Source organism: Falco rusticolus, chromosome 9, assembly GCF_015220075.1.
Source record: "Falco rusticolus isolate bFalRus1 chromosome 9, bFalRus1.pri, whole genome shotgun sequence".
NCBI classification, from domain to species: domain Eukaryota; kingdom Metazoa; phylum Chordata; class Aves; order Falconiformes; family Falconidae; genus Falco; species Falco rusticolus.
Window position 1 is genome coordinate 27,810,940 of NC_051195.1, and position 13,346 is coordinate 27,824,285.

The following is a 13,346-nucleotide window of genomic DNA, read 5'->3' on the forward strand; positions in this document are numbered from 1 at the left end:
CATTCATTCTATGAGCCCAGATTGCAAGTGTGCCGGAAATCTTCTCTAAAGTGAAGGAACTTTTTATTGCTCTTTTCATGTTAGTTGACAATTGACTTTGAAAGCTTTATGGCAACTTACATCAGTCAAGGATCATTTCTCAGAGCCCTTTCTCTAGCCTGAAATTAGGCCATTTTGATCTTAAGTTTTCTAAAGCATGATTCAAATTAAAAAAGTGCATAGCACAATGGTTACACACTTGACCGCCACTTAGGAAAACCAGCTTTGGAATGTCACATTTCTCTTGATCACCACCCTCATACCCTATTAGATGGATGTGAGATGCCAAGATACTACTTTGCTGATAAGAAATTTCAAGGGTAGATCCTTTCCAAGATCTGTTTAGGCAAGAGGTCTTTACTAATCTACTGAGACTGCACATGAAAACATGAATATATATATACATATTTATTTAGAACGTCACTTTTTACATCTTAAAATCACGTTCTATATGTTATTTGAAGGGCTCCGACAGAAATCATTCGTTCCACTACTATAGCAAGCCCGGTATTAAGTATTAGTAACAGGCGTATTCATATATTTGGTTAAAAGCACAGTCCCATCAGAGAAAATGCCACCTAGGAAGTAGCTGAAGGTGGTTGCATACCTGCTTTAAAGGACGGGGGAAATTCACGCTTTTTTGTACTCGCCCTCAGCAAACTGCAGGGGGCCGGAACAGATCTAGAGAATAAGAAGTCCACGCTTCCTTCAAGGAAGAGGAGCTCTCCCTGTTAGGGCAGGATAAACAGCTCTGCAATCCTTGTGGAAGGAATTCACATGAAAGCGGAAAAACTTTAGATTTATTAAAAGATGCCATTTATATTAGCGTTTGCCCCGCCATGTTTCTATTTTGCACAGTTGCCTATAAACGCAGGGGCCTGAAGTCCACGATTCAGACTGTCCCGTGCGCCTCTGCAAAATATTTTGCTCAGTGCTGCATCATGACTCTGCCGGGCAGTTAGGGACGAGGGCAGCCCAGATAGCCGTCAGTAGTGCAAATCCTCCCGAGTCACAGTCCGTATCGGAGGGTCAGACACCCAGCAAGAAAGCTCTGGGGTCCCTGTACCCCACGAAGCAGGGTGCCGCCCAGAAGCCCACAGGCCGCGCCCTGCAGGCGCTGCTGAGGTCCAGGCTGGGCGCCGGCAGCGCCGCCAAGGCGAAGCCCGTAGCGGCGGCCCCTTGCCGGGGCAGAGGCGGCGGCCGGGCCACGTAGGTGAGCGGCAAGGGCACAACGCCGCCCTGAGGTCCGTAAGGGAGGGGGGGGCTGCAGAACGGCTCCGTCCTCAGCTCCTGCAGCTGCCGCTTGAGCTTCATCCGGCGGTTCTGAAACCAGGTCTTGATCTGGGGGGGGAAGAGCGGAGGTTACAGCGGCCCGCAGCCCGCGGCCCGCGGCCCGCAGCCCGCGCCCGGGCCCCGCCGCCGCCGCCGCTCACCTGCACCTCCGAGAGCCGCATCCTGCCCGCCAGCTTGCGGCGCTCGGCGGCCCCCAGGTACTGCTGCCGCTGGAAGGAGCTCTCCAGGGTGCTGATCTGCTCGGCGCTGAAGGCCGTGCGCAGCCGCCGCCCGCCGCGGCCGCCGGGGTCCTCGGGGCTCGAGCACTCGGGACCCCCCTCCGGCGGGGACTGCCCCGCTCCCCACGGCCGCCCGCCTGCTCCTGGGGAAGGGGAGACAAGGGTCACCCAGGGGCCGGGAACCTCGGGGGTGCCCGCCCGCCTCCTTCGCCTCCGAGCAGCCACCGCCCAGGTGCGTCTACCGGCGCCCTGAGGGTGGCGGGGGACCCGCGCCCTCGCCTCCGCCCTCCTCCTCCTCCTCCTCCTCGCAGGGTGCCCCGACGGCCGCGGGCCCCGCGGTTACCTGCAGCGGGGGGGGTCGACAAGTGCTCCCCGCTCCTGTCGCCCCTCCCGGCCCGCGGCCCGGCGGGCTGCTCCTCGTCCCGCTCCCTCAAGCCGGGGCTGGAGCCGGAGCCGGGCCGGTGGCCTGCAGGGGATGCTCGGTGCGGCGAGCCCTCGGCGGGGCTCTTGAGGGCCTGGCTGCTCTGGGACAACCACTCCACAGAGAAAGGGGCTTTGGTCATCCTGCCTTGCTTCGGAGATGCCGGGAAGGAGGGTGTCGGGGAGCACGGCTCCTCCTTTATACCGCAAGCCCCGGAGGAAAACGTTGTATGTGTAAATACACATCAAAGGGCCAGATAAGTATCATCTAATTGCCATCAGTCCTCCCCCCTAACAAAAGACACCGTTCACACATTGCCACAGCTCACTGAGGCTCGGCTCCGCCGTGTCTGCCCCTGGAGGAGCTCGCTCCGCCGTCAGTGATTTACAGCTCTTGTTACATCCCAGCCCGATGCAAATGGCGTTTATAGAGCTGAGCGGCCTCAAACGGCGCTGGGGAATGCACCCCCGGGGGGGCGCGCTGCTGCTCCCCATCCCACTCTCCTCAGAGTTGGCTTTTTCATTCCTTTTCAAGCAGAAGGTCCACTGTCTAAAGGGATCTTCTCAAGCCCGCTCCTCTCTGGGCTGAGCTGTATTCCCGGGACAGCCGGAGGCAGGCGAGTGGATAAACTCACTCGTTGTACTCTCCTGGGGATGCGACATCACGTCATGAACACCAGGTGTGGGGTGAGGGGGGTGGGGGAGAAGGTTGTGAAACAGTAAAAAGTAAAGGTCAAGGCTGCTGGGTTGTACAAATCGACTGGCTTCTGGCTACTTATATGAAATACGTTTTCTGGACTGAAGAATCAGAAAAAGACAACTATTGCCTTAGAACAAACATTCTATTGAGGTTACAGAATTCCTATCTTCCCTTCCAGACCTCTTGAAGCTGTGCAGGTCACACAGGTTTCTGTGCTCACTCTCCCTGTGTTTCCTTATATTACCTTATGCATGTCTTTCAAAAGTGTCCCCATCCACCTCTGGGTTTTGTGTGCACCAGGAACACAGGGCTGCTGCAGCAGTGCCTCTGTAGTATATTGACAAAAGGTTCCTGGTGCTTTATGGGAAGCTTTTCACTGCAGGGTAACCGTGGATTCCCTCCCCTTTCCATCCTCCCCTCCTGTGCAAGAACAGAGTGGGACTGCTGCACCTCTGATAACTCCCATCACACCCCTGCTTGGTATCAGTCTGCCTCCGGAAATCACGACTGTGTGTCTGATTTGTCTGTCCTTGTTCTTGCCTTCTGCTTTACACCCACCTCTACCACCTCCACTCGAGCCCAGTGCTCTGCTGTCCATTTATCCCGTGACTTGCTCTGTTATTCTCACTCCTGCTGGATTTCTCAGTATTCGCTCTCTGTGATGACAGCTAATGTAACCATGCTTCTATTTCTTACACTGTCAGTGAGGCAGAAGCTTGAAGACTGAAGCCCTCCTACTTAGTTTAAATCTTTCAATGTATCCGATTTTAATCTTATATATATATATTTCTTCACATTAATCCAGTAAAAAAGTTCTGTTCAAAAACTCTTCATTTATCTTTTCCTAAACCAAACATTTCAACTTTCTGTCTGCTCAAAATATGGTTGCTATATCCATCCATCACAAAAACCTTCCATTTTCTGCTTACTAGGAAATTGTTTCATTGAACCGCCTTCAGGTTTGACTTGCAAGCCCCTTCTAAGCTCTGTATCTGCTTGGTTGTTCATTCTCACGGCATAGTCCCAGTCCTCCTCTGCTCTACCAGTGATGCTACTGTTCAGTATTTTAATTGTCTGTACCCAACAAAAATACAAACGCTATTGTCACCTTTATTTAAAGGTGGCTAATAACCCATCTATGACCACAGCTAGGCATGACCAGAGCCCTCCTGGAGCCCTTTGTTCCTGCCCCTTGTAGGTAAGGATCAACATTACAGCATGCACTGCAGCAGCAGCCTGAGCCTGCTAAACAAGCTTCCTAGAAAAAACTAAGCGAACCAATGTAAAAATGTCTAAACAAATGTTCAAGCATTAATGCCCCCTGTACATCTGTTTCCTACCTAAAGAAGTCCACAGACATCTCTAGCATGATCAAAGCCCTGCAGCACATATACATTTGGGGTTTTTTTCACTGTCTGAAAAGTGTGAAAGTGTTCGATATTTAATTACTTGAAACCTCATCCATTTATCCTTCCCAAGCATTTTCTGAATAACAATGGAAAATTTAGAAAGTTTACTTGACCAAACTGCACAAAATTGGCTTTACATTTCCTCTATTTTATAAGCCCAGCCCACCCCCTTTACCCCACCACAAATATTCCAAGCACAGGTTCTTAACTATTTTTTTCATTAGGTAAATGTTGAGACTAGCCTCACCACAAACCTGAGGAAATATTTCAAAATACCCAAACTTCTGAACATTAGCCAGAGTTCTGGCAGCAACATATTTCACAGAGCAGGTCAAGCAGGCAGGAGATGGAGAGGAGGCGACGTACAGGATCCTGCTGTGTTAACTGGGTTACTGAACGCCAAGTCCCTTGAGTCAGCTGTACTTCAATGTGGCCTGGCAGCAGCCTCTCCAGTCAGTACTGGGAACACCAGTGGTGCAGTTCCCTGACAGCAGAACCCTGCAGAGCCTCCTCTGCGGTCAGGCAGAATGCCATTCTCAAGGACTAAATACCCACGAACATCAGAAAAAGGAAGTGTAACTTTCCTGCAAGCTTCCCTCTCAATATAAATCTCTCCGATTACTTTAACAGCAATCTGCATCACAGATGGGGCAAGATCCCATCCCATCCCAAGGAGATAAATATGTCACTTGTGCCCAGAATTATTTTCATTCTTAGTCCCTACATAATATTTTATATACATATAAACAATATACCTATATCCTACCTACTTATATATAACATTTATATCTATATACAAATATTTTTTGAATAAACAAACAAAACAGTCTATAATGTTATTTTTTCTAGCTTTATGTTATGTCAGTGAATAAAGGCACTTGGCAAGCTGTTGGATAGGATAAAAAGAATACGTGACATATGACAGTGCTCCGAAAAATGGAAAATCTCAGGATTTAGCATCCACTGATACATCTGTCACATAGTTTCTTTACAGATTTTAAGACTTTTTACCATCTGAGCTGCAAATTACATCTTTATACACTGCTGGTTTATTAATTGCATTGTATTGAGGCAAATGTCACAGCTGAAAGATGGTGTCAAATGCTGAGCCATCAGAGACACAAACTGATCACGTTGTGACAAGGTTAAACCAGTTCTCATTTCCATTATACATAAAATGTGTAAGTATCCTGGATAGATGGCAGATGACTTCTGGATGTAATGACTGCTACAATATTTAACAGCTGCTAGTTTAATTTTATCTAAAATTCTTAAGCTGCCTTCTATCTATCTATTATTCATTAGGTGTTTGTTTGAAAACCTCCTGCTAAATTCTGATTCAGAGAAAACATGTTTAAAATCAAATGATACTGCCAATGGGATGAAAACCTGCTTATGCTAAAGTCTTCAGGAATTTGTCAGAGAGTAGAGTAGGAACAGATAGAACCTTTCATTCTGCTGCTACAAGGGTGTAGAGACAGAGCTTAGACACCCAAACATGACTGCCACTAGCAGCAGTCTGGCGATCCAGTTACTGAAGATAATAATACTTTTTGCAGAGGTTTGTACAACACACAGTTGACCTCTTTGGAAAGGACCATCAGCTTCCTGAAGACCAAAGATGACTGAGGATCATAATGCCAGGCCAGGCCATTCTGTGGGAGGTTGTAGGACAAGGCCTCAAGGACAAGAGTCCAAGTACTGATAGCCTGATGAATAGAGACTTGTTAGAACTTGTAGGGCACAAGCCCTGGGAACAAAGGAACAAGCTAACGGCAGACCCCTGAGCCGTCACAGTCGAGGAGGCAATCAGACGGACAGAGAAACAAGTAGCCAGATAAGGGAATGGATAGCGCCGATATGTAACTTTGTTAATCAAGAAAGCTGCATAGAAAGAACCCCCCTAATTTTGGAATAGAAATTGTTGCTATGTCAAGGTAAACTAATAAGTTCCTATTGTTCTAACGGTGTGCCTTAAATATCAACCAATCAGTGTTTTTTACGCTTAAGATTTAACCAATCAGTGTGTAATATGTAGAAGGTAGAAACATATATAATTGTATGAAAATCACTAATAAACCGACAACTTGCTTGCATCAAGCTGCGTCCCAACTCTTCATTTGCGGCAAATTGGTGACCCCGACGTGATACGGTGAAGGATCTGACGTGGAGGGACTCCCAAATCGCCTAACTGAGCGACATGCAGCGAATCCCACAGAACTTTGAATGATCCTCTGAAAGGAAGCGGGAGCCGGCCGGCCAGAAATCCCTCCGGAGTTGAGAGGTGAGCTGTGGGAAATCCGTAATGGGGAATCAGGTTTCATCCCGAGAAAGAGACGTATATGAGCTTATGAAAGGTCTCCTTAACAAACATAAGAAAAGTATTTCTGGGCATGACCTTAAAGCAATGCTTAAGTGGGTGCAAGTAAATATGCCTGCAGTGACTGCAACTACAATTTTCACGTGGGAACTTTGGGACGATACAGGGGTGAAATTGTGGGATTCTGCGACAAAAGGCAATACTGAGTCCCACCGTCTGCTCTCTTCGTGGAGAGTTATTTTTGAGACTATGAAAGCACAAAAAGAAAAGGCAGAGGAAGGAGAGGAGGAGTCGCAAGCTCCTATAGCCCTGTCCTTATCAGCCTCTAAATCACAGTGCTCTAAACCCCTGGGTGTTAATGCAGTGGAGTATCCGCCAGAAGAAGACCCCTTTGACCCGGGACCGGTAGACCCTGAACAAGAACCTGATTTATACCCTCCTGATCTGCGTGATGTGTGGGCAAAAATAAAGAAACAAGCCTTAAAGGAGGGGGATTTAGAAATGGCTAAAACTATAGTTGCTCCGGTTTTGTATTCTCAGGGTCAGGCAGGGGGAGCACGATGGGAGGCTCTTTCTTTTTCGGTTGTTAAAGAACTGCGCCGCACGGTTACGGAACATGGTATTTCTTCTCCCTATTTTATAAGTCTGTTATCTTCTGTGTTTGATACTTATGTCATGACTCCTCATGATTTGAAATCTTTAGCACGATTGCTACTAACCCCGACTCAGTACACGTTATGGGAGTCGCATTGGAGAGGGGGACTGCAAGCACTCCTGCTCACGTATGTCAATCACAATGATGCTGCATTAGCTGCACTGACAATAGAGCATCTTACCGGCACCGGGGCACATGCTGATCCTGTAGCGCAAGCTCAACACTGCCCCCGTGCGGCTCTCGAGGCAATTAGAGAAGAGGCGAAAAAGGCTTTTTTCCAGGTTCCTGACGTACAAAAGCCGCAAAAAGCGTTTACTAACATCATTCAGGAGTCTCGAGAACCTTATATGCAGTTTATTGATAGACTAAAACAGGCTTTGGAACGTCAAGTAGATAATGCGGAAGCTCGGGATATATTGTTAACAAAACTAGCTGTTGAAAATGCTAATGTTGATTGTAAAAGGTTATTGAAGTCTCTTCCCAACCCGAACCCCACTTTGGTGGAAATGGTGAAAGCATGTAACCGAATCGGTACGGTTGACCATAAGTTTGAAGCTATGGCTGCTGCTTTTGCAGCGATGCGTGGTGTGGGGAATTGCTATGGTTGTGGTAAGCCTGGTCATTTAAAGAGAAATTGTCTTGCTCGGGCTGCAGGGAATAGACAGCAACCTCCTGGTCCTGGAGTTTGTCCGACATGTCGGAAAGGGAGTCATTATGCTAATCAATGTCGATCCAAGTATGACTTCCAGGGACAACCGATACAGGGAAACCAACCGCGGAGTGCGGGGCAGCGACGCGCGCAGACACAAGCGCCACAGCTGACATTTCAACAACCTCGGAGAGAAGCACCGACACCTCAAGTCCCTGTCCAGCAACCTCAGGCAGCGCCGGATTGGACCTGGCAACCTCACACAGAGTAACACTGCTCGATTCCTCGGTTCATTTATTATCAACAAATGTCAAAGGACCATTACCCCCCGATACACAAGCTCTGTTAATTGGTAGATCTTCCACAACATTGTCTGGTCTCTTTGTTTTACCAGGTATTATTGACTCTGACAGTGTGGACAAAATCAAAATCATGGCACGGACTCCATTTCCACCTTGTACGATACCTCAGGGTAGTTGAATAGCGCAATTGATTCTGATTCCGGCAAGGGTAAGCTCTCTTATCACTGATCATCCTCCGCAGAGGAGAGGAGGTTTTGGATCCACAGGGTTACTTCACATTTTGTGGGTACAATCTATTTCTCCACAGCGACCTATGTATCAGTGTACCCTTATTTACAATGACCAACAAATAGCACTAAATGGAATCATTGACACTGGAGCTGATGTCACAGTAATTTCTCAAGTCAAATGGCCTCCGCAATGGCCACTGACTAATGTCTCTCAGACACTGGCTGGGATAGGGGGGACCGGTAACAGTCGTCAGAGTTTGGAACTAATTCGAATTCAAGGACCAGAGGGACATGTGGCTTCTGGTAAACCTTTTGTGCTACCAGTCCCTACGGTTTTGTGGGGACGTGATGTATTGTCACAATGGGGAATGTCTATCCAAACACATTTTTAGATAGGGCCATTGAAGTGCGTGACACCCTAAAAATAACCTGGAAAACTGATGCTCCTATTTGGGTGGATCAATGGCCCCTTCCTTTGGAAAAATTTCGCGCACTTCAAAACTTAGTCTCAGAACAACTGTCCCAAGAACACATTGTACCTTCTACTAGCCCATGGAATTCACCAGTTTTTGTTAAAAAAAAAAACTGGCAAGTGGCGCTTGCTCCATGATCTCAGAAAAATTAATGATGCTATGGAAGATATGGGAGCCCTCCAACGCGGGCTCCTGTCCCCGACTATGATCCCTCGACATTGGCATCTAACTGTCATAGATCTTAAAGATTGTTTTTTCAGTATCCCGTTACATCCAGATGATGCCCCGAAATTTGCCTTTTCAATTCCAAGCATCAACATGCAAGCTCCGTTGCAGAGATATCAGTGGGTTGTACTGCCACAAGGTATGAAAAATAGCCCTACAATGTGTCAATGGTATGTTGCGAAAATACTCAGTCCTGTCCGAAATTCTATGCCTACTGTGTTATTGTATCATTATATGGATGACCTTTTAGTGGCAGCACAACATCACGAAGTCATGGAGAAAGCTGTAGCCCTTGTCACAGATGCTGTGAATTCGGCAGGTCTCTGTATAGCACCAGAAAAGGTCCAGAAGTTTCCCCCTTGGAAATATCTGGGCTGGCGAATAAGAGCACAAACTATTGTTCCTCAACCATTGCAGATCAATACCAATGTAAAAACCTGCATGATGCACAAAAATTACTGGGAACAATAAATTGGGTTAGACCACTATTGGGAATTTCTAATACAGACCTGGGTCCTCTGTTTGAACTACTAAAAGGGGACACTAATCTTTGTTCTCCATGTAATCTTAACTCTGAAGCAGATACATGTTTACAAAAGGTTGCCTCAGCTATCGCTTCTCGACAGGCCCACCGATGGGCTCCTGAACTACCTTTTTACTTGATTATTTTAAACCCTGCTCGACAGCCTCATGCCCTGATATTTCAATGGGACCTTCAGAACTCAGACCCCTTGTTAATTATTGAATGGATCTTTTTACCTAACCAGTCTACAAAAACTATTTTGACACAACATGAAATGTTTGCCTCTCTGATTGTTAAAGCTAGATCACGCCTGTTAACCTTATCAGGGAAGGATTTTGTCTGTATTTGTCTACCAATAACAACAGTATACTTACAATGGCTTTATCAGCAATCAGACACCTTTGTTATGGCACTTGCTGACTATACGGGTCAAATAACTTCTCATCCACCTTCACACAAACTGTTTAACATTGACTTTCGTCTGATGTTAAAACCCAAAAGAAGCGAACAACCTTTACAGGCACTTACTGTCTTTACAGATGGATCAGGCAAATCACATAAATCTGTTCTCCTATGGTGGGATGATCAACGGAGACGATGGGACTCGGACATAGAGACAGTCTCCGGTTCACCTCAAATAGTAGAACTGAATGCAGTTGTTCGTGTTTTCCAAAAATGGAACGTACCACTCAACCTTGTTACTGATTCCGCTTATGTTGCAGGTATTGTTACACAAGCCAAAGCTTCTGTGCTGCGGAATGTTTCACATTCACAACTTTTTACCCTGTTACAGGAACTTATGTTCCTTTTGGACTCTCGATCTGCACCTTATTTTGTTATGCATATTAGATCTCACACCTCACTACCTGGTTTTCTTGCAGAAGGCAATTGACAAACTGATCTATTGATGTTCAGGTATTGCCAGACCGCATTGCACAAGCTAAACTGAGTCACTCTTTTTTCCATCAAAATGCTGGAGCTCTTAAACGACAGTTTGACCTTACTTCTCAACAAGCGTCAAATATTACTGCTGTCTGTCCTGATTGTCAAAAACATTCTTTCCCATCAATTGCTGCAGGAGTTAACCCTAGAGGATTACAAAGCCTACAATTATGGCAAACAGATGTCACACATTATTCTGAATTTGGTAACCTTAAATATATCCACTCTTCCATTGATACATTTTCAGGTGCCTTGTTTGCCTGTAGACATTTAATGCGTGCTTTTGCTACTTTGGGTATTCCCTCAAAGATAAAGACAGATAATGGTCCAGCTTATGTTTCAACAACTTTAAAAACCTTTTTTGCCCTATGGGGTATAACTCATATTACTAGCATTCCTCATTCCCCCACCGGTCAATCTCTCATTGAACAGTCTCATCAGTCTCTAAAACGTCTATTACAACAGCAAAAAGGGGGAATGGGAATGGCTATTCCGGAGGAACGGTTACAGAAAGCATTGTATGTTTTTAATTTTTTAAATTGTTCTTTAATAGATAATAACCCACCAATAGTTCTACATTTTACTGCAAATACCTCCTTCGAGGCACGGGTTAAAGCCCCAGTATTGGTTTGAGATCCAGAAACAGGTAAAATTATGGGACCGTATCCTCTTGTTACATGGGGAAAAGGTTATGCTTGTGTCTCCACAGAAAAAGGACCCAGATGGATCCCAGCAAAGAATGTACGACCTTTCTGTGAACCTTTACCACAGACAACTGATACCAACACCGACCCTACAGAATGAAATAAAAACTGCGTGATGATTTCTGTTTTGCATTAATGTCAGGTAACCAAATTCAGGATATAGCATCTAGATTTTGCTTTTTACAGTGCTTGGAACAGACAATATCGCCCTGGATTAAACCACTTAACAAAGGTAATACGTTTGGACCAGACCAGATCCCCAACGCACTGACGGCACCACTAGCAGATATTATCTTCCATTACATCGACTTTCAACGACACTGTCATGAACCAGATTGGACAGCGTCTCGATTTCTACAGTTATGTTGCTATGAACATGGAACATCTTATCGACCGTGGATCAAGATTCATTGTGAACTCTGTGATCACGATCGCTGGCGAGTTGTAAGACTAAGGGACAGATGGGGTCATTGGATGTGTTCTGAGTGTAATAATCAAATATTAAGGTTTAATCATATACAGTGGGCTGAACGTTTTATGGGAAAACCTCTTTTGGAATTAGAGGGAGTTATAGGGTAAGGTTCTGAGATTTTGCCAAACTTAGTTTTTGCAAATTTTTTATCATTGATTGAAAGCCTAGAAGTACGGGCTATTGCACGGTTGTTGTTTCAATATATTGTATTAGCAAGCAGAATTTATATTATTAACAAGAACATTATTGTAGGATTAGAGTGTGGACAATCAATTGCAGTGCCTCGGTCGTGGACAGTATGACCAGAAGAATGGCTGGTTGTAAAATGACAATGGAAAAAGAAAAAGAGAAACAAGCGTTGTCAGTAATATGGATAATGATGTTCATACCTGGACCTTGGCCTATTGAAGGTAGCTCTTATCCCCCTTTTCTACCAAAGGTAAATGTTTGGGTCACATTGGCGAACTTGACTGGACAGGATACTCTGTGTCTTGCTATGGCCACTCCGGATCAGCCTTTTTCCACATGTCTTGTGGGCTTACCATTAGATGAATGGCCTATACCTAGGGACCTTCAAAGTCTTTTTCCACCCAAAAACGTATCAAAAAATGTGACAGACAATTGGGATGTATGGATACCCCATCTCACACTGGCTACTCTGGAACCACAGGAAATTGAACTCCTTGGTTCAGTAAAAATGGATTTTTGCATAAAATTTAACTACACGGGAAAGAATCAATCTAGGGCATGGGACGTTTCCCCTATTCATCCTGTTTTTAGAAATGCAAGTATCTGGTGTAATTACACTGCTAACAACTTGTCTAAATCTAGCAACACTCCGCTCTCACTACCTGCTGGAGTATTTTTTATTTGTGGTGATCGAGCATGGCCTGTCATTCCTTCTCATATAAAAGGAGGTCCGTGTAGCTTGGGGCGACTTTCCGTCCTGACTCCTAACACATCTATGATTTTACAACATCGCTACTCTCGAAGGACAAAGCGTGACGTTCATGCATTTGCCTCCGATTGTGATGATAACAAGCAATTTTGGTCCTTTGGCCAACGCTTTATTGCATCTCTTCTGTTGCCTGGAGCTGCTGCAGGAAAGGCTCTAGCAACATTAGATAAGCTTGGCTGTTGGCTTGCCAAACAAACTAATGCCACAAGCAGTGCCCTGTCTGGTCTTTTATTAGATGTTAGTGTTTGCCACGCGACATTACAAAATAGAGCTGCAATAGATTTTTTGCTTCTGGCACAAGGTCATGGTTGTGAAGAGTTTGAAAGGATGTGTTGCATGAACCTTTCAGATCATTCGGAATCAATTCATGCTAGCATCCAAAGACTGAAGGATGGAGTTTCTCATCTTCAACAAAGTGATACTTGGAATTGGTTAGATAAACTGTTTAGTGGTTGGGGCATTTCAGGATAGTTAAGAAGTTTAGTGAAGATGATTATATATGCTTTAGTTGCTTTTTCGTTTGTTTTTTTACTTATACCTTGTCTTTTACAATGCTTACAAAAATTAATAACTCATTCGATTTCAGGGGTTCTTTTTGTGCAACGGGAAGGGGGAGATGTAGGACAAGGCCTCAAGGACAAGAGTCCAAGTACTGATAGCCTGATGAATAGAGACTTGTTAGAACTTGTAGGGCACAAGCCCTGGGAACAAAGGAACAAGCTAACGGCAGACCCCTGAGCCGTCACAGTCGAGGAGGCAACCAGACGGACAGAGAAACAAGTAGCCAGATAAGGGAATGGATAGCGCCGATATG

The 13,346-nt window shown here is 45.6% G+C and overlaps 1 protein-coding gene across 1 annotated transcript; it reads right to left on the reverse strand.

Annotated features, from left to right (window-relative positions):
* Positions 1–1,068: 1,068 nt before the first annotated feature.
* Positions 1,069–2,113, reverse strand: LOC119153517 (homeobox protein HMX1-like). The gene is given in 4 exon segments (XM_037400102.1): positions 1,069–1,380; positions 1,473–1,722; positions 1,724–1,761; positions 1,793–2,113. Coding segments are annotated over 4 exon segments (921 nt in total).
* Between the last annotated feature and the right edge of the window lie 11,233 nt (positions 2,114–13,346).